Source organism: Equus caballus, chromosome 17 (genome assembly GCF_041296265.1).
Source record: "Equus caballus isolate H_3958 breed thoroughbred chromosome 17, TB-T2T, whole genome shotgun sequence".
Taxonomy (NCBI): domain Eukaryota; kingdom Metazoa; phylum Chordata; class Mammalia; order Perissodactyla; family Equidae; genus Equus; species Equus caballus.
The window spans coordinates 21,646,045-21,673,657 of NC_091700.1; the positions used below are offsets into that span (position 1 = coordinate 21,646,045).

General features: G+C 40.5%; 1 protein-coding gene across 8 annotated transcripts in view; it reads left to right on the top strand.

Annotated features, from left to right (window-relative positions):
• The window catches only part of TNFRSF19 (TNF receptor superfamily member 19), a 101,910-nt gene that overhangs the window by 13,372 nt on the left and 60,925 nt on the right, over positions 1-27,613 (top strand). For 7 of the 8 annotated variants that reach the window (XM_001490872.5, XM_005601097.4, XM_070240096.1 and 4 more), the window contains 3 exons: positions 5,100-5,202; positions 7,368-7,478; positions 20,320-20,498. In XM_001490872.5, the coding sequence (XP_001490922.2) occupies positions 5,134-5,202; positions 7,368-7,478; positions 20,320-20,498 (359 nt within the window). In that variant the 5' untranslated portion in view covers positions 5,100-5,133. Of the gene's footprint in view, positions 1-3,241; positions 3,397-5,099; positions 5,203-7,367; positions 7,479-20,319; positions 20,499-27,613 lie in introns of those variants that run through there. The other variant, XM_023621390.2, reaches the window with a different exon arrangement.

The following is a 27,613-nucleotide window of genomic DNA, read 5'->3' on the forward strand; positions in this document are numbered from 1 at the left end:
ATAGAGAGAAGTCCAGGGTGCTATGGAAGCATGAAGGAGAGGTCATACTAGCCTTAGGGAGATGCCAGAAGAACGGTGACAGATGGGGCAGGCATGGTAGATGAAGGCACAGTACACAGGAAGGCCCCAAGGCAGAAGGGAGGGTGGCAGTGGTTTGGGATCCAGTGGTCTTGTCCAGCCAGTAAGAGATGAAGCCTAGAGCTGCTCCTCCCCACTGGGGCTCCTGTAAACTGCCACCTCTGAGACCCTGCCTCTTTGCCTGTTGACACCCCAGTGTGGGTTTTCATGATTTAGACAAGGAAGTCAAAGGGCTATACATTTCAGCACCTTTGGATTTATCCCATTGAGAGGCTGGCTGGCGAGGACACATCCATGTTAGTTACCGTTCATTCAAATGAGCAGGCTGAGCAGCTCGATTTGATAAGCAGCCGCTTTCTATGCAGCTGAAGAGAACATTTGCTAGCTCTGCGCTTGCGGCTCCTGTATCTTCTGTGTTGCTTGCCTGGTTCTCTTGATCCTGTCCCCTGCTCCATATTGGGGAATAGCAGATATGAGGCAGAAATTCCATACTCCTAGAATACAGTAAACCAAGCATCGTTAGTCTTCTCCTTATTGCCTAGGTAGGGCCAGTTTCTCTGTGCACGTTTTGCAAAAATGAGTGCTACATTGTTAGTAGATGTTGTCTAGTCTGGATATTTTGACAAACTATGAAAACTGCAGTGGACCCATTGTACATAATCTCAATAATTTATGTATCTCATGCTTGATAAGTCATCCTCAAATAAATAGAACACTGAAATATATAAAAGGATTTTTGTATCTGAGCCAGACTCTGAATGTCCAGAAGTTAAAAGCATTTTCAGTAAATACCTTTTTATTGCCTTATTTTTATTTCAAATGTTATTACTTAAACGCTTGTTTCATTAAATTTTCCCTTTTTTCATGAAGGCCAAAGCATTTTCAAAGGTATTTCATTTTATTCCCGGAAATTCAAGGTCACTCTTATAACACTCCACCAGCGAAAGTGTTTTTTTCCGAATACCCCGTAGCCGGGCTATCAGGAAAGGCGTTCAGGAGATTCCACCGCCCCTGCTGACCCCGGGACTCCCTCCAGTGCACCTGTGGGGTGTCCTTCCCCAGCCTGGTGCTGCCTCCACTCAGGCATCTGACACCTGTTTAATCAGAGTTTGTTGGATAAACGGCTAAATCATTAGATGTATGTTTTGTTATGTAGTTTGTTTTGGTTGACGTAGTCCTGCTCTGCTGCATGCCAGGGGTCCCGGATGCTGCCCTGGAGCAGGATACGGCCCTGCATCAACCTGGCAGAATGGCTGAGAGCCCTGGAGTCACCAGGCATGAGTTTGGTTCTGTTTCCACCATTTTTAGTACGTGTCCTTCGACTCTCAGGTCTCTCTCCCATAGTGTGGGGATAAATATCTACTTTAGAGTGTGGTAGTAAGGAAAAAACCTTATGCTTTTTATAAAGCCTTAACACAGTACTTGACATTATAAATGCTTCGTTCAAACTTTGGGTCTATTCTTAGTCTTCGAATGCTTTCTGCAGGCCTGTGCATCTTAAAACATGACCTGCCACTCGGTTGTGACCGTCCGAATAATGTCTCCTGTTTGTCTAACAGGTTACAATCTTCAAGGACTGTCACATACACTGGATCATTTGATTCTCAGTATAATATCATTAACAGTGACAGCAATCCTTGCTGACACTTACGTAGCACTTATTATGGGCCAGAAACAGTCTATATCAGTTAACTCTCCTATGAGCGCTTCACAGTGGTTAAACTCACTCACGCCTCACGGCAACCTCAGCAGGTAGGTGCCATCACTGTGCCCAGTTTAGAGATGATGGGCGAGACTTAGGTTAAGGAACGTGTCCAAGTTCACACAGCTAATAAGTGATGTTCTCAAAAACAGCAGCAGCAATAGCAACGTCAGCAGCCATCCATCATCGATGAGGCTTTTCTTCTGTTCCAGGCACTGGGCTAAGCACTTCATGTGCATTATCTCAGTTAATCCTTGCCACACCCCTGTGAGTAGCTTCTGTTTTTATGTCTACAGATAGATGTTTTAAAGTGACATTGCTAAGAAATGGAGCTGAAAACCCAGGTGTTTCCAGTTGCCTCTGCCAGTCTGGATAAAACCCTGGCTTTTTTCACCCATATTGAATTTACATGCGGAAAACTATTGGTACTTGACTGTAGGTCACCCCAGCTGCCGTCAGGACGATCTCCCAGCCCGGGATCCAAACTGGCGAAGCCCCGGGCTGTCAAAATGAAGCACATGAACTCAACCTCTCCGCCGCGGGGCCAGCCCCTATTTTGTGGTTCTTCATTCTCTTAACTGATTCAGTAGACATTCACTGAGCAGCAGTATGTGCCAGGCACTGTGCTAGACACGGGAATATGAGAGTAATAAGGTGGGGTCCCTGTTTTAATGGAGTGTACAGTCTGTTGAGTAAAGCTGACCTACAGCTAAGCATAATTGCTCTGCAGTGCGATAAATGCTGCACGTGAATGTAGAAAGGGCTTTAGGGCCATAGGGAGCAAGTCTTCACTGTGCTTGGTCATGGACAGCATCTCAGCAGGGTGACAGTGAGTTGGTTCTTGGTGGGATTTGGTAGGAGAAAGGCTCTCCAGACCAAGGTTACAGTGTGTGCAAGAGGGCAAGATCGTGGGTGTTCAGGAGAAACATGAGTGCCCAAGCGTGGCTGAGCTGGACAGGCAGTGAGGGCAGTGGCCAGTGATGAGACTGGCAGGCCAGTGGGTGAGATTATAAAAGGTATAGGTGCCAGACTAAGGAGTTTAGAAAATAATTTGCAGGGACAAATTCATTCAACTATTCAGTTTCACATGAGCGTTGGGGGAATAATACAAATCAGCAATAGGATATAGTTCCAGTAGTTTTTTCCTACCTATCGTCGAAAAGAAAAATTTCTTGGTGATGCAAAAATCATAGCACTTTATTCAGTTTTCTCCTTTCTTTGGTGGTGTTTATGTGGTTTTTATCTTGTCACCTCTTTTAATTTATAAACTTTTAAAGGAGAAGGACCATATCACTTACCTTTTTGCCCCAAGAACACTATACGTAAATTTTTTCATGATTAATGAGATTTTTACGTTATAAAGAGTTTTGGGGAAAAAGGGCTAAATTTCACCCAGAATGCCACAATATAAATGTAACGGTTGATAATATTTTGGCATATTTATTTTTGCACATAAAATAGGTGTGTCTTATGAAATGAGAATCATATTGCCGTGACTTTGAACTTGATGTGCATGTCAGTGATTGCCTTATAAGAAGATGCTGCAGGATTTGTCTGCTTCCACAGAAGTTAGTACAGCATCCCAGTATTCTGTCCAGGCTGGTTGCTCGATTATGGTGCGCACTGACTGACTCTATCAATGTCTTTTTTCTCATTATTTTGTGTAAATGCTTTGGTATTTGTACCTTTTCCATATTAGTGTAATTCCACATAGATTTTATGTTTTTTACTTTTAAAAATTAGCACATTTTAAAAAATTTAGGACCATGTTGAGAAAGATAACCTGAAGCATACCTTTCAGAGAATGTGATTTTATCTGCTGACCCCAATCCTGTGTCTACACAAGCAGTAAGCCGCATAGTTGGGTAATTGCTGGATGATTTTGAGATATGCAAGGGGGGAAAAAAGCTATGACCAAGAAGCTGGAAAAGCAAAAAATGTTGTTTGAATTCACTCAAAATGGTTCCTTCATTCAACAATGTAAAAATGATCTTTCATTCTCTGATGCTTGGCCCTGCTCAGGCAGCTGAAATGACCATTGGGTTGTCCATCTCCAGGCTGTGTTCGGGTGCACCCTGGTTGGCTGCTGGGCCCACGTTGAGACAGCAGCCTGCCAGCTCTGCTTCCGTTGTTGCTACTGGCGTTGTTTTTCTTGAGCTCTTTGCCCACGGTTCTGGTTCTCTGCTCTGCTTTCTTTCTAAGCAGGCAGATAATCTGTGTTAGGTCTCTGTTAGTTTTGGAAGGTTCGACTCTAAGGAGAAACTGAACCGTTGTTTCTCTGCCTGACAGATGGACCCACCAGATGAGTCTTCACTTTTTTTTTTTTTAAATAAATCTCTTCTCTTGATGTTGTGTGGATCTGTGAAAAAAAACAGCCAGATTGGTTTCTACATTTTAGATCATTTCTGGTGAGGATAAAGAGGCTTGGATTATCTTTTATTGAAATGTCAGGTGCCTCCAATTTCATCACTTGTAAATGATTTTTAGATGTGTTTAAATGAATGCTTATTTTTCTGCTAATAGATAATTTGCACTGTGCTGGTTTGGGGAGGAATTCACAAATGCCAAATGTTAGCTGTGTCTGCTTTTTAGTGGAGCTGAAGGCTCCAGACCCAGGTATACCATTTTCACTAAACACAGCAGAGAGTTTTGCAGGGTATATGTGACACAGGGACACTGGGGCCAACCCACCTGTGTTCGCATCTAACTCTGCCTCTTAGCAGCAGTGTGACCTTGGGCAAGTGACTCAGCCCTCTCTGAGCCTCAGTTTCCCCCATCTCTAAACTGGGGATAACAATACTATCTACCTTCCCGAGTAGTTGTGAAGATTGTCAGTTAACATGCTGAAAATAGTACCTAGCACAGAGTGCTCAGTGCGGGTTGTCGTTTTATCACTACTGTATCCTGCTGGCGCTCACTCAACCTGTATAAATGGAAGGTTTATATAGTCACTGTTCGAATGTAATTCTCTACTGGGTGAGTAGATTGGACACTACACAGACCTGGTTAGAAAATAAAGGCATGTAGAGCCTGGGAATTCAGAGCCAGTGGGAGTTTTGCATAGAGTGTGTTAGTAGACAAAGCTTCGATTCTCATAGCCTCAATTTTTAAAGAATCCCGTATTATTTGCCTATTATATCTTTTTTAAAGGTTTTATTATTTTAAGGTTTTATTATTTTAAGGTTATTATTTAAAGGTTTTTCTTATTTTAAAACATAATTAATATTACCTAGTATATGTAGCAAATGGTAAACATTATATAGTAAATACAGAGCATCTTCACTAATGTTATTTATGTTAACTATATCTTATCTTTTAGAACTCTTCAAGGATAAATACATTTACTAAGAGCAATGGCTTTAAAAGTGCTACTCGAACAAGAGAAAAGATTTTTCACCGTTGTAGTTTTACTAGCCTGTTTGGTAAGTCAACTCTTAACTTTCATATGAATGTGGTGAAAATTCCTATAAGTAGAGCCAAAACTATTTTCTATGTCTAATTTCATATTTTAAAACATTTTTCATTGCATTTTTTCATTGTGACATTTAATTAATAAGTCAAAAATTGCTGCTGTATCTGGACATTTGTAACAGTCATTGAAATTGCCTTATTTAAATTTAGTTGAAGTCAAAATCATAGTGTTCCTTGCAGCCCCGTGACAATGATACCTTGGTTTACAGACGTGTCTCTCACAGCACATCCCAGACCCTGACAAGACCATCAATGCCGGTTCGGAGCCCATGACTTACACACTTTTTGAAGAGCTTAGAATTGATTTTTAAAAGAGCTGTTATTTTTATGTAGTTATTTATATCTTTCTTGCTTCCAAAAAGTGTTAAAGACAGATGGGGAATTTTAATGTCTGAAAGCTTGACACAAAAGATCTATGAAGGTGTTTGAAAGAACTGAAACATTTAATCTGGAGGTATAATCATGATTTACACTGAATTATTTATACCGAAGGCAGCCCCTAAAGTCTTCTTGGAAGACAGAGTAAGAGGAAATGGGGTCAGATTGGAGTCTGAGATTCAGACAGATGCAAGGAAAGCTTCCTTCCTTTGGGATGAGGTTGTTGAACACTGGAAGAAAGGGTGTAGGATGGAGGTTGTGGAATTTCTTTCTCAAAGCCATTACAGTGTGTTTGCTGGAGAAGGGCTCTCCTACCTCTTAAATGAAATCAGGCTCCTCTACGATTGGTGGTGAAGGGGGGTTCAGAGAGGTGGAAGGAGATTGTCAGATCTTTAGCCCCAAATCATGTTCTGACCCTAAACCCACCTTGAACTCTCCCTCCTGCCTGCTCTAGAGGTTAAGGCTTTGGTTTTATTTAAGGAGGCTGGCGGACATCCTTACAGATATTCCTGCCTCAAGGTGGAGGGTAGTTTGTACTGAATGACTGCTCATTATTATAACCACCAAAAACAATTTTCGTGTGCCTGTGTGATGGGCATTATACATAACAAGTCTCTGTTCGCCCGTGCTTCCTAAGGTTTTCAGCCTTCACTTAGGAAAACAAAATTATAGTCAGGAGTGTTACTGAGGCCACTCCTGCTTAGGGTAAGAGGTGGAACTGAATGTTGTCACCAATCTGAGATTCTATTAATATCCACTTTTTTTATGAAATGCTATCTGTTACGAAGCAGATAAACACACTTTGTAGGATGATAGTATATGAAGTAAACTTATTGTTTTTACATAAAATAAGAAAAAAAGGCTATATTTTGGAAAATAATTTACAACCTTTATTTTGCCAAAGTTGATAATCTTTCTATATCAAGTCCTGTGCTTATTTCTATATTGATAATCTTTCATATTAAGTCCTATGCTGTGAAGCAAAGTCTGTAGTTAGATCCCATTTAAATGGTTAAATGGTCATGAGTAAGAATGTAAGTTCCTATTTACGTAGCACTTTTACTTTGAAGAGTTCAGAGAGTTTGGCCACTGTTCTCATCTTTATCATCATCAAGAATTTTACTCATCTCATGACTGTCAGATAGTATTTTTTGGAAGACAGACTCTAGGTAAATGCGGTTCAACTGAAAAAGATTGAAACTTCTATATCAAAACCGTGTGGCGGATATGTCTGAAGGATAACAGCAGAGTCCTTGTGGCTATCCTAATTGATTCCATTTGTTTATTTATCTAATTCATTATACTTAAATGTGTTTATATTTCTTGAAGATCAAAAAAACATTGTTTTTGAATTCAGAATTCTTCAGGTTGCAAAAGGATCTCACGTCTCTTACGACTATTCTTTTATACATCCTCTTACTAGAAAAGAAAGTGGCTCCTAAGTCATCTTTTTCCCTGGGTACTCAGAAAAGTATCAAAGGAAGATAGCGATTAATTCCAAGAAAAAGGGAGACCTCATTCAGGGTCTCCAGAGAAGAAGCAGGCTTATTGATTTATTTGTTCCACTGACTTACTCAGAAAGTGGTTTTTCCTCCTAAAGTGAAAATTCATTTAAGAAGAATTTTAAATTAATGTTTACATTCAGTGATTGTGTGAATAATACTGATGATATTGTTTGTTTTGAAAAAAATTTAATTTACTTACTTTACAATAACGCTTTGTGAAACATTTTTTTCAGGCATGTGAGGTGATTTGTGAAACAGGAGACTGTAGACAACAAGAATTCAGAGATCGGTCTGGAAATTGTGTTCTCTGCCAGCAGTGCGGGCCAGGCATGGAGTTGTCTAAGGTAGATGTTGGATACGTGGTAAAGTTGTCGATCGGTGTTTTTAAAATGTGTTCTTTTCAGCTAAATTCTTTTTGTTAATTACTAGTGAAGATTTGGACACCATGACAGAATTCTTGGTTCATTATGTCACTTTAGCCAAACATTATACAGTTCCCTTTTCAGTACTTTTGATTCATGTGTGTTACTGAGATAAAAAAAATAGGTTCTAATAACCAGAATTCAGTAGCTGTCATTGTTTTATATAATTTACTGTTTATCATATTTTGCTGAAAGAATATAATTTCTAAGGTTTATTTAATTAAAAGAATCAGTATTCTACTAACGGTTTAAAAACAAAGCATTGATAACAGAAAATGGTAATACTACCCTTTACGGGGCCTTCTTTTTCTTACAATGATTGTGACCATTGTCAAGAAGTAGAGCCCAACAGTGACTTAAGTAACCATCCTTCAAGGTAGTAGTTCTTTTCCAAACCTGGGTTTTGAACACTCCTTTGACGATGCAATTATTATTCATCTCCCCGTGTTGAGTGTGTGTTACTCTCAGTAGCGTTTTAAGTATATTCATTTTCACCACTATTTAAGAAGCACTGTGTCCTAGCAGGGCATATTTCAGTCTTGGATGTTCTTGGGGCCTTTCTTTTTTGTGAGCATGTTCAGAGCTATACATTCATTTGCTTTATTTTCTGACCTTTTGAAGATGTTACTAGTTGTGGACAATTGATGTATCCTTTTGTTCTAAATAAAGCATCAAAGTCTTCCTGTTAGAAAAGGAACAAAAGATTTTTCTTTTTATTTAAAGTGACTTTTAGAAGAGAAGTCCTTTGCCTCTACAGACTGCCATTATTGAAAGTTGAGTCTTGTCATTCATAGATTTTTGATCAATGATCTACAAACAGCAGGAAACAAAGAATTATGCTTTCCACAAGTACTTCCTGGAGGATGGCCCTCTCTGGTGGTTGTGTTAAATAAGTGCTGGCTTTCAGGATCCTGGTTGACTGGAGCATCTCAGCTGATGTTTTTCAATCCCTGTTGATTGTAAAGTATGTGCATTTTCAGACATAAGTTCTGCTATGTAAGGCGTAAAAAGATCCTTTATAGCAGCTCTGCATACCTATGGTCAGTGAACAAAGTAGTTAAAAATGGAATAGTGCCCAAGAGGAAAGTAGATGATGATGATCTCCACTCCTCAAAGAAGAAGGAAATCCTTCTTTTCTCAAATCACTATGGAAATCTGAATGAAACTACACAGAATCTAAGAGATGAATAAATTATTTCTGAGAAGTTGCTCCCTAACTTTCATCCTTTGAATCCAGGAAATACAACCTCAAAATAATTTCTGGAGAATCAGACCAGAAGATGAAAGTCCTATAAGCTCTAATATTTCCTTTTTAAAGATTTTATTTTTCCTTTTTCTCCCAAAGCCCCCTGGTACATAGCTGTATATTTTAGTTGTGGGTCCTTCTAGTTGTGGCATGTGGGACGCTGCCTCAACATGGTCCGATGAGCGGTGCCATGTCCGCGCCCAGGATTCGAACCGGTGAAGTCCTGGGCCACTAAAGCGGAACGTGCGAACTTAACCACTCAGCCACAGGGCCCAATCTCTAATATTTTTTATTTAAAAAGTCCATCTTCTGAGATTATCTGGTAACAGTTTCTGTATTTCATAATTTCCCATTGATAACCAGAAGAGAGATTTTTCTCTTAGGTAGCAGTTTTCCCTGAGTATTGAAACAGCCGTCCAACCATGTTACATTGGAAGCAATCAAAGGGAAACAATGTGAATAATTCTGCCTTTATCTGCTTATTTTATTTATTTCCATTTCAATACTTATTATCATTTTCTTCATTAAAAAAATAGACCAGAAGAAATCGAGTGAGAAAGGATAAAAGTAAAGGTAATGATGTCACTGAAAAATTAGATTCATAAGACCCACTGAGATGCTCAGATGTTCTGAGTGGGTCCATATTCCTGGGTGCCCTGATGTGTCCACCTGGAGGACAGACAACCAACTCCTTCAGCTTTCATCCTCAGTGTCTAAACAGTGTGCCTTGCTCCTGACAGACACATAGCATATCTTTGCTGAAGGAGTGAACAGATCAGCCAACCTCTGATAGTTCTCGGGGAGAAAAGTGACCTTTAAATCTAGTAATATAAAAGTTAATGAATTTGTGTGTATTATAAATAATATTTTTGCTAAGTCTTTTATCTTGATTTTAGCTCATAGTCAATAAAATTAGCAACTGAGCCTTGCTCATACTCTAACATGCAAAACAGAAGAGAGGCAAAGGTGGAAATCCAAGCCACAATGAGATGTCACCTCACACCTGTTATAATGGCTATCCTCCAAAAGGCAAGAGAAAACAAGTGTTGGTGAGGACGTGGAGAAAAGGGAACGCTTGTGCCTTGTTGGTGGGAATGTAAATTGGTGCAGCCACTATGGAAAACAGTATGGAGGTTCCTCAAACAATTAAAAATAGAACTACTGTATGATCCAGCTTTTCCACTTCTGGGTATTTAGCCAAAGAAAATGAAAACACTAACTGGAAAAGATATATGCACCCTCATGTTCATTGCAGAATTATATATAATAGTCAAGATATAGAAACAACCTAAGTATTCCTCAGTGGATGAATGGATAAAAGAAATGTGGTATATATATCTATATCTATATCTATCTATATATATATATACACACACACACACCACCATATACACAGTGGGATATTATTCAGCCATAGAAAGAATGAAATCTTGCCTTTTGCGACAACATGGATGGACCTTGAGAGCATTATGCTAAATGAAATAAGCCAGACAGAGAAAGACAAATGCAGTAAGATCTCACTTACATGTGGAATCTAAAATAAACAAACAAAAAACTGAAAAACACAGCTGACAGACACAGAGAACAGATTGGTGGTTGCCAGACGTTGGAGGCATGGGCAAAATGGGTTACAGGGGGTTAAAAAAGTACAAACTTCCAGCTATGAAATGAATGTCATGAGATGTAATGTATAGCCTGGTGACTATAGTTAATACTGTATTGTATATTTGAAAGTTGCTAAGGGAGTAGATCTTAAAAGTTTTCATCACAAGGAAAAGAAATTTGTAACAATATGTGATGGTGAATGTTAACTACCCTCACGGTGGTGATCATTTTGCAGTATATTCATATATCAAGTCATTATGATGTAAATCTGAGAGTAGTTTAATGTTATATATCAATTATATGTAAATTTAAAAAGAGAGAGAGAGAGGCAAACATACCAATGGAAATATACAACTAAATAATTATTTTTATTTCTCAGTTAACTAATTAAGGCAAGGAGCTTGAGGTTTTTATAAGCAGTTACTTTGGGGCTAGAAATTTCTGTGCCGTCCACTCATGAATTTGCAGTTGGTTCTTTCCAGGCTGCCTTTGTTAAGTTTATAGCAATAGCATACCTTTCAGAGGAAAGAAAAGTAAGTTCTGAGTATATTAAAATCAGATAAATCACAGAACAAGTATATTCAACTGGTTAATTATGACTTTCAAGCTTTACAAATCCAGGGAAAATTTATTCTTTTGACCAAGTCTCAGCTTTTTAAAAAATTTTCACACAGCTCCGTTTATAAATAATCTAGTTGCTTTTTACTTGGAATACTAGATATGTAGTCTGGAGGGGGTACCTGAGAATTTGTAATGAATAGATCAGTCTAAGAGCATCACCTTTTTACCTGAGGCTGACGGTTTTCATTACCTGTGGTGTCTGAAATTTTGAAAGCACGATCACCAGTAAATATTTTAAAGTTAGTTATGGAAAAGTAGAAAGCTGGATCAAATTATTGATATCCACAACTAAAGTTTTCCTTAAAACTTTTTAAAAAGTGCATTTTCACCAGACATAAAGCTTTCAAATTACCTTTATTCTAACATGATGATGTTACTTGTTTTGCTGTACTAAGGCTAATTTAAAACTTCTGTCCATTTTCTAATATCATGTCTCTCTATCTAAAATAACAAACCCTGGGTCATGAGATTCTTTGAATTACATGTGTCTGTGTCTTAAAACTGAAGCTTGGAAATACTTTGGGTAAGCAGAGACAGTTAACATTTCCGTCTGTGGTTTTGTTACTCCTAATTATTATTTTGGGGCAAGACATTCAGTTCTGTTTTTCTCAGGGTATCTGTGCTTGCTTTCCCATTGTTAGGGCTCTGCCATTTAAAACATGAAGTTGGGGGGGCCGGCCCCGTGACCAAGTGGTTAAGTTCCCGCGCTCTGCTTCGGCGGCCCAGGGTTTCACGGGTTTGGATCCTGGGTTCTGACGTGGCACCGCTCATCAGGCCACCCTGAGGCAGCGTCCCACACAGCACAGCCAGATGCACTCACAACTAGAATATACAACTAGGTACTGGGGGACTTTTGGAGAAGAAAAAAAAAGAAGATTGGCAACAAATGTTAGCTCAGGTGCCAACCTTTAAAAAAAAAACAAAAACCATGTAGTGGGGCTTGCGGGAGCTACTGGAACAGCCTTCCTGGAGATGGTGCGTCCTTGCCACACCTGTGGTGTACGGTCAGTGGCTCCACCGACCTCTTTTCATTTTCTTTCAATTATTAGATGGTAAGAAGTCCCCACCGAGCTCCATAATATCATTGTTGCTTATTTAAATTGACGCCCTTTTGTTCTTTGGCCGCTTTTTAAATGATTACTTATGTTAACCTTTCACCTTGGAAACTTTGGGTTATATTCATCTAAAGGATGTCCCTTAACATAACAGAGATGTATTATCTCTCAAATATGTCTTTAATTATTACTCTGTAATACATATCATGCAACCAAAATAGATAATGTTAGCTAATGTTTATTATAACAAGCCAGGTTCCATGTGATGTTCATATATTACATAACGGAATCCTTACAACCTGTGTCTCAAATAGCAAGTATAACTACCTTGTTTCATAGGTGGAAACTGAGACAGAGAGTTAGTTATCTGTCCAGGGTCACTGTTAGTGAGTGCCTGACAGTGAGCACTGGGGAAGGAGGTGGAGCCACTTGGGGGTGACCATCTGTTTCTCATTTTGACAGTGCTCTGTCCAGCACTGTCCAGTAGAACTTTCTGTGATGGTGGAAATGGTCCGTATCTGTGCTGTCCAGTATGGCAACTCCTGGCCGCTGTAGTTATCAAGCGCTTGAAATGTGGCTGGTGTCACTGAGGAACTGGATTTTTTATTGTACTTCATTTTAATTAATTAAGTTTCACCATATGAGGTGATGGCTCTTGTATTGGACAGTGCAGCTCTAGAATGATGAACTTCCCTCCAGAAATTCTGGCTTAGGATCAACTTCTGAAAGAAGACGTATCCAAATCACATGGACCTGCTGCATGCGCCGTCTTCCCCTCCTTCCTCCTCTGAGCTGCCCTCGTCCTGGCCACCGGTTCCCACACTCCCACCGGTTTCTGTTCCGCCGTGGCCCTGTTTGGCCTTGCCAAGTGGGAGCATCGCTGTGGTTCCTCACACCAGATGCCACCCTCCTTGTCACCTCTCTTCCCGTCCTGAGCAGTCTCATCTCATCAGCTCTCCCGGCTTCCAGTTCCCTCCCTGAAAGCCCCAAGCATCATCTCGTCTCATTAAGGTTCTTTTTAGTAACTCAGCTTAAATAAGTAGTTTTCCTCTATCTTTGGGAAAATATATGACAGGTCACTGAGCCATTTGGAAATTGTTTTGAGAATTTTGTCACATGGAGCCATATTTACTCTCTCTCTTCCGCTATAGGGTTTAGTTTTTGAAAGTTCATGGGAAAGATAATTGTTAGTATCCTTTTCCTATTTCTGAGGCAAAAAATACAAAATATTGTTTACATTGCTCCATGAGTAGTACATACTGGGCATTTGGAGCCATGCATGTGCGTAGCAGTGTTACATGACCATCCTTTCAGCTCATGAAAATAAACAGTGTTGCAATATGTGGGAGGAGGAGGATTGTTGTTTTCCTAAAGTGACCACATTAGACTTTTAATTCTTACTGTCTAGAATTTGCCCAGTCACGGCCTCCTCCTTACCGAGTCTTAATGCCAACAATGTGCTTTTAACATGATCACCTCCCAGCAGTAAATCAGGAAACTAGTTTTTGCATGAACCACTTGAAACAGACTTCAAGTCTCTGGCACAGCTTTCAAAGTAAGCTTTTCTAACCAATTATTGGGATGACTTTAGTTAATGTGAAAAAATTAATTCTTGTAAACAACTGCATACCTCCCTCCACATGAGTGTGTGTCCGGCTTTATATTTTTAGAAACACTACATTTCTTTAAACTGTTTTCATCCCTATGGAGAAAGTCAAATAAGAAAAAATGAATGTAATTTGCAAGCATAAAAAAGATTCATTTCTGCCATTTAATTACAGCGTTGCTCACTTTATTTATGTTTAATTATACCTAATCGAGCCCAGTGATGTTTGGCAGATATTAACAAGCTCTAGCTTGTAATTTTTCTTTAAAAAACTCAACTACGGATTTTCATAAACTGAAAGTTGAGGAGGGGATATGCCTTTGGTGATGTTTTATTAAAGGAAATTAAAAAGCTGATTTCTAAAAACCAGCCACCTAAATCTAATTTGTCATTTTCATTTGTGTGCCCTAGATTTTCTCCACAAATAACTTCTTCTCTGTCCAAATTTGAACTTTTAAAGTTCAAAGAACCAACATTAATAACTTGGTGGCTGTACAAATAAATAGTGCTTTAGACCCGAGGCCCCTGAATGTGTGTCCTGGACCATTGTGGTCCGTGAGGACCTCCCCTGTGGCCTGGGGAGCTGCTCTTCCAACATGCAAGTGGGACCCACTGTGATTTTAGGTGCTGGATTTGCACAGGGAGAAAAGAGAAGGGGATTTGAGGACTGTTTACTTTGAGTCATTTTGCTACTGGAAAGCCACCAAATGTGGCTTAAAACTATTGGGCCCAGTGACAGAGCCACTGCTGCCGCCAGCCTGGGTGGAAGCAGCCCAGCTGGATCCGGCCCTCTCCTGCCTTGGAACCCAGATAAGGAAGGCTGCTAACACCTCCATGCTCACCCCACCCCGACCCCCCAGCCTCGTCTCCCCCACCCCCAGCTCCACCTCCGCCAGCCAGGAGAGTTCTTTGTCCTTACCTAGTGGGAGGCTGCTGTGGCCTTTACAGGTTTTGCTCCCTGGAATAAAATAATCACAGAAATAGTAATAAACTTTAGGAAATACTGCCCTAAATAATATTTGTTCATCCATTTGTTTACTCAGCAAGTGGTTATTTATTACTCGCCAGCCTGTTAGGTACTGTTAAAAAAAGAAAAATTCAATGACACCTGTTAAAGATGGCAAGGCAGGCTTTGTTAGCACCTTTGTGGTAGGTGGAGGGACCAATGCAATGGGATTTTACAGTGGGGAAGAGAGATTGGGCTGGACTCCGAATACAGCCTGGGCAAGTGAGAATTTATAGCCAAGGAGCAGGGCAGGGTCAGTGGATGGAAAATGACTAAGAGGAAACATCAAGGCTAAGGGGGATTCTGGGTAAACTGACCCAACAGGATTCTTCTCTGAAGACAGGCCAGGGTGATCTGACATCACTGGGGGATGGTGGAGGAGGAGGAGCCCAGGCAGATGCCGAGGGTGGGGGTTCTGGGTAAACTGATTTGGCAGAGTTCTTACTAAAACTGGATTTTACAAAGACATGTAAAGCTGGGCCTGGTAGAATGTTCGGGAGCCTGACAAAGTCTGATCAAGCAAAGAATCTTTGTCAGTCCCAGGTGCTATGCTAGTCTTTGGGAAAGAGTGGTGGAGGAAGACGTCATGCCAAGGATTGTGCACTTATTGTATGATTTTCAGAAGTGAGTAGGAACCTTACAGCAATGCTTTTTAAAAATTACATTTTTTCATGCATGTGTGTATTTTCCCACCTCAAAGTTTATTAATAAAAAGGTCTTCCCAGAGATTCAGGGAAGTCCTAGGTATTTCCTTCAACTTTTAAGGTACCAGATCATAATTTCAAAAATAAAGACTATAGGATTATTTTACATCCTAAATACATTTCTGCCGTTGATATTAATGGCAGACCATGCCCCATAAAAATGAAACACACAGATCTAATTCTGAAGCCCAGGCCAATGATTAACTGACTCTTCCCACCCTTGTTTTCCCTCCCACTTACCCTCCCTCACCACACACACACACACACACACACACACACACACACATACACATACACATACACACAGTCCCTCCAATGAAATGAGAAGGAGAACTCTAGTGCAACCTGGAAAGTGTCAAAGAAAACTGCAGCAGGACAGAGGTTAAAGCAGTAAAACCAGATTTTATTCAGGAACTATTGCAATGGGGGAAAGAGACCTCAGTATGGAACTGGGCTCAGTTCCAAATACAACATGGACTAGTGGGGATTTATAGCTGAGGAGCAGTGTCGGGGTCAGTGGGTGGAAAATTACTGAGAACGAATATAGGGGCGAGGGGAATTCTGGCAGGCCGACCTGACCGGACTCTTGCTGAAGGCAGGCCGGGTGATCAGACATCACCTGGGGGGCGGTTGGGGACGAGGAAATGTGATTAGATAGCAAAGGTAAGCAGATATTGAGGGTGGGGGATTCTGGCTAAACGGACTCTTGAGGACAAGGCCCAAGGATGGGACCTAACGGAAAAAGTGGCTCAGAGGAGCCTGGAGAGTTTGGTCCCGGAGAGAGCCCGTGAGAAGGCTGTCTGACCACAGTCGGCCGGGCAGCTCCCTCTCCTCTGTACTCCTTGTTCTAGCTCACCGAGACCCATCCATACAATTGCTTCTGTTCCCAGGGGTAGTTGACTGGCCTGCCGCAGAAAATAATATGCCTAGGGAAATGTCCCCTTCCTACCCAAAATAGTTGGGGGGAACACCCAAAGATTTGCTGTTGTTTTCGGTAGCCGCACCATTAGACCAGGTGGTCAAGGCCAGTGCGGTCTGCCCGCCGCCCGCGGACTCAGTCAAGCTGCGGCCTGCAGCGCTCTCCGCGGGCTCATACATTGAGCCGGGGACACACACAGACTACCTGCAGAACCGCGTGTTACACACACACTCAACACGATATTTGTGGCAGGTTGCCTGGAAACCTGGTGATAGAGTTTGCCTGTGTGGAGGGAGTAGGACGTTAGAGACCAGAGATGGGAAGGAAGGTGTACTGTTTGGTTTGTTAAAAAATCTTGTGTGTAGTAGTAGTTTTTCATAGGAACAGGGACAAAAAGAAAAGGGAGAAGAAATGGCATTCAGCCGGGAGGTGGCGCAGGTTTGCGAAGGCCCGTCTCCGTGTGCGCGTGCGCGGAGGGTCCCAGCGGCGGGAGGCGGGGCTCAGCTTCAGGTATTTGTTGCACTTAATGGGGGTGATTTCAAGGCGTTTTAACCCCCTAGTTTTCCTGAATGGAATAAAAACATCAAGGTAGACATTTATATTGAGGTAATTTAATATTTATATGCTGTTTACTCTATAGCCTGGATTTCAAATAATTGCAGCATCTCTATGTTTGTGGTGCTTTAGAAATACGACAGCCCTAAAAGTGGTTGCTGCTGTGGACTCGACACTGTAACTTAATTCCTTGGAAATAACTTATCTGAATTTCTAGTTAACTCAAGCTTTCTAGTTAGTTTAACATGTACAATGGTCACTTCATAAATTTCTTAGACTATCATGAACTGTAAGCTATGTTTTTGAGTTTAAAAATATAATATTAGTTTGGTTTCTAATACTGCCCTGTTTAAAATGGCAAATATTTTAGAGAAAATATATTTTTAATATAATTTTGTAATTCTCTAATTAATGTTATATCTAATATATCTAATTATATAATAAATTACATAATTTATTAAATGAATATCATTTAAATAAAACCCCCCCAAATAACCTCTGTAAAAGTTCCCTGGAGACAGACTGATTCACAGCACATGCTCCATCAATTCTGGTGTTATTTTGTGACAGTCACAGATAGAAAGCCTTGGCTCAGCCTCCATCTAAATCCATTCCGAAGAAAATTACTGTTGCTGCTGCCAAAACGTAGAAACTTTAAGCAGAAATAATATGTTAATATCCAGATAATAAGGCAAAATATGATGCATCTGGAGCCGAGCTTTGTTTTCTTTCTATAAATGATTTTGTCCAGTGTAGAATGGATCAAAAAAATTTTTTTCTGTGTGAAATCCTCCTTCTACAGAACATGATGACATATAAATGACACAGAGTGATATATGGCAAAAAGGCATTGGTCAAAAGGGCCCTTATGTACAGTATAAACTCTAGAAGACAGTCAAGAATCAAAAAATAAGCACAAAGATCTCCCCAACGCTAAAGTGTATATTCTTTTTCAAAAGAGATGAGACTGTCGAAACACCCATTTATATTTCATGTTCCTTTCTAGTTGGGTCATTTATCTAGTTTCTCAGGAATGGAGAGAGGAAGTGAATTGGAGGCAGTGATGCTCAGCAAGAGCGAGGAGTGAGAGTGGACTGCCTGGCAGTGGTGTTAAAACAGCAGAACTGCCTGTGTGGACACAGCGGCTCCCTAGGGTTTCGTATTGCAGCCCAGCGCAGGAGTTGATTCAACCAGATACGGTTCAATTATGTTTTATGTACCTGTTTTTTAAAAGGCCGTTAATTGCAATTCACTTTAGAAAGATTTTATTCAATAAAAATGTTTTAGATGGAAAGTGATGTTTCAACTAACCTGGAAAAAATTCGAATCTGAAGATCCTCTTGATCCTCAATGAGGCTTTATTATGCTTGAATCAGGAAAGTTGGCTTATTGGGTTGTAAAGAATCCAAAATAACATAGCCATAGGTGTCATTTATTTGGTGAATGCCTACTCTGTGCTTGATTTATACTTGAGAGGCTTTATATGTTTTCTGTTTATTCTTCAAAGCAACCCTGTAGGGCTAGTGATTGTCCCCATCTCACAGTTGAAGGGACTGAGGATCAGAGAGTTCCCAAAGTAATTTAGCTGACAAGTGGTAGAGTTGGCATTCAAACTCATGTGTCTTTGGCTTCATGGTAGGAAAATACATGCTTTCCCCTGTGTCAGCCTTGCTTGAAAATGGGCAAAATTTCAAAACCTTTACTGTCACTTAGTGGATTTTTCTCTTCCCCTTTGTTTTCTCTTCTCCCTCTTCCTTTTTCCTTTCCTTCTTTGTTGTGTGTTAACTCGTACATGAGACTCCTACAGTCCAGGCTGCCTGGATCAAAGTGTGGTTTTCAGCACTGTTCCTGCACGAACCTTTGACGTGGAGGTGCTGAGCCTGTGAAGGACGAGGCCCCGCCCCCCACATGTCACGTGCACCACACTTTGATCCTGGGAGACACTGGAAGGCCCCCTTCTGTGCTTAAAGAAAGCCTTCGGATGCATCGGGCTCTCCGCAAAAACACACTTGTGTCCGGGCACAGAATCACATGCCCACTACAAAGCAGCGGAAACAGCGGTGAACTCCTCGCAAAGACCTAGTGCCTGTCCCAGGAAAGGCTTTTGAATATCTGTCTTTATTTTTTCTTGATTACTAGAGTAATAGGTGCTTTTTGTAAGAAACTCTGCCACATCTCGCTGTGTCCGTGGGCTGCCCAGCATGCTATCTGCCTAGATACTCTTCTTGCTCTTACGCTGCTGTCTGCTTTTTTTTAAATGGCCAGTGTTCTGTAGAAGCCATCACAAAGTACAGATAACCAGTGTTAACATTCGATATGTAATCCTTCAAGCATCTTCCTATGTGTATGTCAGGTAAAGCACCTGACACTTCCTATAGTTTAGTGATATGAAGTCTGACTGAAATCAAACTGTAGGTTCAAATCCTGGTTCTGACATTGGCTGTGTCACTTTGGTTGAGGTGTATACCTTCTGGGAAGCTCCGTATTCCCATCTATGAAATGGGAATAATGATAGTGCTTCTCTCACTGGGAAGGAGTATGAATTAATGAGATAATGTGTTTAAAGTTCTTGCATAGAGTAGGCACCCAATAAATGTTAGTACTTACGTTTTTGTAAGAAATGGGATCATACTTCCAATTCTGTATTGTGACGTTTTTAAACTGTCCTGAACACATAGCTACATCATTCTTCTTATGGTTGCATTATAATTACATTATATGATATGCTGTGATTTATTTAGGGCTTGAACTCGTGGAAACGATCATAAGTGGGTCAAAGAGCCATCTGTTTCGCCCATCCTTGGGAAACAGTACTGTGTTCTGATGCTCAAATCTAGAGAAGCTTGAGACCTGTAGTACCACACAGCTTTATCCAAACAAGAATTCAGTGTTCTTTTAAGAACTATGTAAAAACCTTCTTCTATCAGACACTAATAAATAGCGGAACATTTCAAGGTGCTCTCCCCCCGGTAGATTTCTAGGCTTGGAAGCTTGTGAAATTTCTTATGTAGTTATCCTCGTTTTCTAAAATCTCACCATTGATATCAAAGTACTTATTTTCTGCTTTGATAAGTGAGTAAACCTCTGACTATTTCCCTGACGTCCGTTTCTGAACATTCACAGGACTGGCTTTGTTAGGAAAGAAGAAAGTGCCATAATTCTGCCATAAGCTGGCAGTAGTGCAGCCGTGGGGGTCCTGGAGAACCTTTATTATTCAGATGCTCGTGGCTCGTTGAATAAAGTGGATGACTAAGTGTACTTATCGTAGTAAGAGAGATTATTAGCAGTGGGAGACACATTTGACCTTGCTGAAAGAGCTGCCTTTGTTTCTAGGAAGGCCGGCGCTGGGTCATTATGAGACCAGCTCTTCGTTTTATTCCAGCCGCCTTCCCTTTTTCACGCTCGCCGTGTCTGAATAGCTTTCTATTGCCTGTTAATCCCGGCAGGAATGTGGCTTTGGCTACGGGGAGGATGCCCAGTGCGTGACGTGCAGGCCGCACAGGTTCAAGGAGGACTGGGGCTTTCAGAAATGCAAGCCGTGCCTGGACTGTGCAGTGGTGAACCGCTTCCAGAAGGCAAACTGTTCCGTCACCAGCGATGCTGTCTGCGGGGACTGCTTGCCAGGGTACGTTGGACGATTTCTTTCCCTCATAATTAGTTAATTATTTTTCAACAGGCGTTTCTCTTGTTCCTTTCCAGACTTGAGTGCATGCTGATATTAACCTGAACCCATTTGTCGAGTGTTCGTGACTTCGTATCTCCATGTTCACCACTAGATTCTTTGTGCCAACTATGTGGTATGCACTGTGACAGGTGCTGGTTATAAATGAAAGGATTAGTGTTGCGAAAATCTGAAGAGTTCCTACAAATGGGTAAAAAAGAAAACATGGACAAGTGGACGAAAGAATAAACAGGCAGTTCACAAAAGAGGACACACAAATGGCCTGTGATCATATGACGATGTTCATCCTCACTACTGATCAGAGAAATAGAAATCACAGCCATTCAGTCATTTCAGCAGATATTTGTCGAGCAACTATAAGGCACCTCTTAGGGAAAGAGGCAAAAATCCTATCCATGTGGAGCTTATATCCTAATAAGATGTTTAGAAATATCTACACAGTAAGTATTAAAGAAGTAAATTATGCAGAAAGTTAGAAGATGATCATTGCTGTGGAAAAAAAAAACTAGAGGAGCTAAGGGGGATTGGGCATGCCCCCAAGTTGGGTTGGCAAGTTGCAGTATTAAAGTGAGTAATCGGGGTACGCATTATTGGCCAGGTGGCAGTGGAGCAAAGCCTTGAAGGAGATGAGACAATTAGCCAAGTAAATATGTGGGGGAAGAGCAATGTAGACACAAGGTACCGCTAGAAACAGGTCCTGAGGTGGGCATTCACCTGGGTTTTGTTTCGTTTTTTATTTTTTATTGAGATTATGATAGTTCACAACCTTATGAAATTTCACTTGTACATTATTGTCTGTCAGTCGTGTTGTAGGTGCACCCCTTCACCCTTTGTGCCCACCCCCAACACCGCTTTCCCCTGGTAACCACTAATCTATTCTCTTTGTCCACGTGTTTAACTTCCACATATGAGTGAAGTCGTACAGAGATTGTCTTTCTCTATCTGGTTTATTTCGCTTATCATAACACCCTCAAGGTCCATCCATGTTGTTATGAATGGGACGATTTTATCCTCTTTTATGGCTGAGTAGAATTCCATTATATATATACCACATCTTCTTTATCCAGTCATTGGTTCATGGGCACTTAGGTTGTTCCACGTCTTGGCTATTGTGAATAATGCTGCAATGAACATAGGGGTACATGAGTCTCTTTGAATTGCTAATTTCAAGTTCTTTGGATAGATACCCAGAAGTGGGATGGCTGGGTCATATGGTATTTCTATTTTTAATTTTTTGAGAAATCTCCACACTGTTTTCCATAGTGGCTGCACCAGTTTGCATTCCTACCAGCAGCGTATGAGGGTTCCTTTTTCTCCACACCCCCTCCAACGTTTGTTATTTTTTATCTTGGTTATTTTTGCCATTCTAACAGGTGTAAGGTGATATCTTAGTGTAGTTTTGATTTGCAGTTCCCTGATGATCAGTGATCAGGAGCATCTTTTCATGTGTGTGTTGGCCATCTGTATATCTTCTTTAGAGAAATGTCTCTTCATAACCCCTGCCCATTTTTTGATTGGGTTGTTTGCTTTTTTGTTGTTGAGTTGTGTGAGGTCTTTATATATTATGGAGATTAACACTTTGTCAGATATATGATTTGCAAATATTTTTTCCCAGTTGGTGAGTTGTGTTTTTGTTTCAATCCTGTTTTCCCTTGCCTTGTAGAAGCTCTTTAATCTGATGAAGTCCCATTTGTTTATTCTTTCTGTTGTCTCCCTTATCTGAAAAGACATGGTGTCTGAAAAGATCCTTTTAAGACTGATGTCAAGGAGTGTATTGCCTATATTTTCCTCTGGAAGTCTTATGATTTCAGGTCTTACCTTTAAGCCTTTGATCCATTTTGAGTTTATTTTTGTGAAGGGCGTAAAAGAACGGTCTGTTTTAATTCTTTTGCTTGTGGTTGTCCAGTTTTCCCAGCACCATTTGTTGAAAAGACTTTCCTTTCTCCGTTGTATGTTCTCAGCTCCTTTGTCGAAGATTGGCTGTCCATAGATGTGTGGTTTTATTTCTGGGCTTTCAGTTTGTTCCATTGATCTGTTTGCCTGTTTTTGCACCAGTACCATGCTGGTTTGTTTTTTTCTTCTTTTTTTTTTTTTCTGGAGGAAGATTAGCCCTGAGCTAACATCTGCTGCCAATCCTCCTCTTTTTGCTAAGGAAGACTGGCCCTGAGCTAACATCTGTGCCCATCTTCCTCTACTTTATATGTGGGATGCCTACCACAGCATGGCTTGCCAAGTGTTTCCATGTCAGCACCTGGGATCCCTGCCAGCAAACCCTGGGCCATTGAAGCGGAACGCGTGCACTTAACCACTGTGCCACCGGGCCGGCCCCACCATGCTGTTTTGATTACGATAGCTTGATAGTATATTTTGAAGTCAGGGATTGTGATGCCTCCATCTTTGTTCTTTTTTCTCAGGATTGCTTTAGCAGTTCGGGGTCTTTTGTTGCCCCATATGAATTTTGGGATTCTTTGTTCTATTTCGGTGAAGAATGTCATTACAATTCTGATTGGTATTGCATTGAATCTGTAGATCGCTTTAGGTAATATGGACATTTTAACTATGTTTATTCTTCCAATCCATGTGCATGGAATGTCTTTCCATCTCATTATGTCATCATCACTTTCTTTCAGGAAAGTCTTGTAATTTTCATTGTATAGATCTTTTACTTCCTTGGTTAAATTTATTCCAAGATATTTTAATCTTTTTGTTGGGATTGTGAATGCGATTGTGTTCTTGAGTTCTCTTTCTGTTAGTTTGTTATTAGAGTGTAGAAATGCTACTGATTTATGTAAGTTGATTTTGTACCCTGCAACTTTGCTGTAATTGCTGATTACTTGTAATAGCTTTCCAATGGATTTTTTAGGGTTATCTATATATAAGATCATGTTGTCTGCAAATAGTGAGAATTTCACTTCTTCATTACCTATTTGGATTCCTTTTATTTCTTTTTCCTGCCAAATTGCTCTGGCCAAAACCTCCAGTACTATGCTGAATAAGAGTGGTGAGAGTGGGCAGCCTTGTCTTGTTCCTGTTCTCAGAGAGATAGCTTTCAGTTTTTCCCCGTTGAGTGTGATGTTGGCTATGGGTTTGTCATATATGGCCTTTATTATGTTGAAGTACTTTCCTTCTTTACCCATTTAATTGAGAGTTTTTATCATGAATCAGTGTTGGATCTTGTTGAATGCTTTCTCTGCATCTATTGAGATCATCATGTGGTTTTTATTCCTCGTTTTGTTAAATGGTGTATCATGTTGATTGACTTGCAGATGTTGAACCATCCCTGTGTCCCTGGTATAAATCCCACTTCATCATGGTGTATGATCTTTTTAATGTATTGCTGTATTCAGTTTGCTAATATTTTGTTGAGGATTTTTGCCTTTATGTTCATCAGCGATATTGGCCTGTAATTTTCCTTCTTTGCATTGTCCTTGTCTGGTTTGGGGATCAGGGTGATGTTGGTCTCATAGAATGTGTTAGGAAGTGCTCCATCTTCCTCAATTTTCTGGAATAGTTTGAGAAGGATAAGTATTAAATCTTCTCTGAATGTTTGGTAGAATTCTCCAGAGAAGCCGTCTGGTCCTGGACTTTTATTTTGGGGAGATTTTTCATTACTGTCTCAATCTCTTTACTTGTGATTGGTCTATTCAGATTCTCTATTTCTTCTTGATTCAGTTTTGGGAGGTTGTAAGAGTCTAAAAATTTATCCACTTCTTCTAGGTTATCCAATTTGTTGGCACATAGCTTCTCACAGTATTCTCTTATAATCTTTTGTATTTCTGTGGTATCCATTGTAGTTTCTCCTCTTTCATTTCTGATTTTATTTATTTGAGTCTTCTCTCTTTTTTTCTTAGTGAGCCTGGCTAAGGGTTTGTCAATTTTGTGTATTTTCTTGAAGAAGCAGCTCTTTGTTTCGTTGATCCTTTCTACTGTCTTTTTTGTTTCGATTTCATTTATTTCTGCTCTAATTTTTGTTATTTCCCTCCTTCTACTGATTTTGGGCTTTGTTTCTTCTTCTTTTTCTAGTTCTGTTAGGTGTAGTTTAAGATTGCTTCTTTGAGATTTTTCTTTAAGGTGAGCCTGTACTGCAATGAATTTCTGTCTTAGGACAGCTTTTGCTGCATCCCAAATAAGTTGGTGTGGTGTTTTCATTTTCATTTTCTCCAGCTAATATTTGATTTCTCCTTTGATTTCTTCACTGATTCATTGGTCGTTCAGTAGCGTGTTGTTTAATCTCCACATCTTTGCTCCTTCCAAGCTTTTTTCTTGTAATTGATTTCTATTTTCATAACATTATGGTCAAAAAACATGGTTGATATTATTTCATTCCTCTTAAATTTGTTGAGGCTTGCTTTGTTTCACCATATATGGTCTGTCCTTGAGAATGTTCCATGTGCACTTGAGAAGAATGTGTATTCTGCTGTTTTTGGATGGAGTGTTCTATATATGTCTATTAAGTCCATCTGGTCTAGTTTTTCATTTAATTCTACAATTTCCTTGTTGACTTTCTGTCTGGAAGATCTGTCCATTGTGTTAGTGGAGTGTTGAGGTCCCCTGCTATTATTGTATTGTTGTTGATATCTCCTTTTAGTTTTGTTAATAGTTGCTTCACATACTTTGGTGCTCCTCTGTTGGGTGCGTATATATTTATAAGTGTTATGTCTTCTTGGTGGTGTGTCCCCTTTTATCATTTAAACTGCCCCTCTTTTTTTCTCTTTACCCGTCTTGTCTTGAAGTCTACTTTGACTGATATAAATATGGCAACACCTGCTTTCTTATGTTTGCTGTTAACTTGGAGTTTCATCTTCCATCACTTCTCTCTTGGTCTGTGTTTGTCTTTGGGGCTGAGGTGTATTTCCTGGAGGCAGCATATTGTTGGGTCTTGTTTTTTAATCCATTCTGCCACTCTGTGTCTTTTGATTGGAGAATTCAATCCATTTACATTTAGAGTGATTATTGAAATGTGGGAGCCTAAGGCTGCCATTTTATTGCTCATTTTCCAGTTCTTCCTTTGTTTCTTGTCCCATGTATTTTGGACTGCCAATTCAGTTAGGTAGTTTTCTATGTTTGTTTTCTTAATTTTCCTCTTATTTCTAATTTGTGTCTCTGTCCTAATTATTTGTTTAGTGGTTATGATGTGATTTGCATAAAATATCTCATAGATGAGATAGTCCATTTTCTGATAGCCTCTTATTTCCTTAGACTAAGCTGGTTCCATCCCTTTCCTCTTCACATTCTACGTTGTTATTGTCACATCTTTTTTTCTTCTTGTGTTGTGAGTTTGTGGTTAAAATGACAAGATTATATTTATTCTTGGTGTTTCCCTTCCCTTTATCTTTAATGTTATACTTAAGCATTTGCTAACCTGTTCTGATGGAGAGCTGCAATTTTCTGATTTTGTCTTTCTACTTATCTCCTTGCTCAGGGTTTTGTCACCCTTTTCCTTTCTTTTCTTTTTTTCTTCAGGTATGAGGGCCTTCCTGAAGATTTCTTGTAGGGGGGCCTTGTGACAATGAACTCCCTTAACTTTTGTTTATCTGGGAAAGTTTTTATTTCTCCATCATATTTGAAGGATATTTTCACTGGGTAGAGTATTCTTGGCTGAAAGTTTTTGTCTTTCAGAATTTTGAATATATCATTCCACTCTCTCCTAGCCTATAAGGTTTCTGCTGAGAACCCTGCTGATAGCCTGATAGCGGCTCCTTTGTAGGTTGTTTTCTTCTGCCTTGCTGCCCTTCATATTTTCTCTTTGTCGTTGACTTTTGCCAGCTTTACCACTATGTGCCTTGGGGTTGGTCTTTTTACATTGATTAAGTTTGGAGATCTATTGGCTTCTATCACATGGATTTCCAGCTCCCTCCCCAGGTTTGGGAAGTTCTTGGCTTTTAATTCTTTGAACAAGCTTTCTGCTCCATTCTCCTTCTCTTCTCCCTCTGGCATACCTATAATCTGTGTATTGCGTTTCCTAATTGTGTTGGATATTTCTTGGAGAGTTTCTTCATTTGTTTTTAGTCTTAGTTCTCTCTCCTCCTATACCTGAAGCATTTCTATATTCCTGTCCTCCAGACTGCTAATTCTGTCCTCCATATTATCAGCCCTACTGTTCAGCGAGTCCAGGTTTTTCTTAATCTCCTCCATTGTGTTTTTCATCCCCAACATTTCTCATTGGTTCTTTACAGTATCGGGGCTTTTGTGATATAGCCCTGAACTCATTGAATTGTCTACCTGTATTCTCTTTTAATTCACTAGTGTTTTAATGAGAGCTATTCTGAATTCTGTGTCATTTAGATTATAGATTTCTCTGTCTTTGTGGTTATTTTCTGGGTACTTGTCATTTTCCCTCTGTTCTGGAGATTTATTATATTTTTATACTGCTTGATGGCGTGTATTTGTGCCACTGCATAGAGATAGAGTTTGGTTACTGCTTCCACTTGCTGCCACTGTGGGGAGGGGGTCAGAGCTGTGTAATCTGCGCTTACCAGGATCGCTGACAGCTGTTCCTGACTGAGCCTGGGCCACTCCCTGGGATCACAGTGGCCCTGTGGGGTCTCCCGTAAACTGTGGGAACAATCACATGGAGGTTTCGGGTTGCTGCTGCCTGCTCCCACAGACCTGCCTAGATGTGCTCCCTCCTTATGGTCTGCAGTAGTGTTACGGGCTTTCACGGCAGCCGGGAGCTTGTTCACCCAGACTTGCAGCTGTGCCGCTGTCTGGTCCCGCTGGATCTCACTTGCCCCCTCTGGGCTGCAGCAGAGCTATGGGCATCTAATGCAGCCAGCAGTTAGCTCGCCCTGCCATGCCGCATCTTCTCCTAGGTCACCTAGCCTATGTGCTTGGTGGGCGGGGGCTTTGCACCTGGTATTTTTAAGAAACTGCAATGAGGCCAGAGTAGCTGCAGGAGAAGGGGAGAGTAGAGTAGAAAGAGAGGCAGTGAGAGGGTGGAAGGCAGGGGCAGGTGTGCATGGTGAAAACCTGAAATGTGCACACTGAAAATGAACTGAGGCTGTGGAAAGAAGGGGACCATGCCTGGGCCAGGCAGAGAGACCATACCCAGGAGGAGG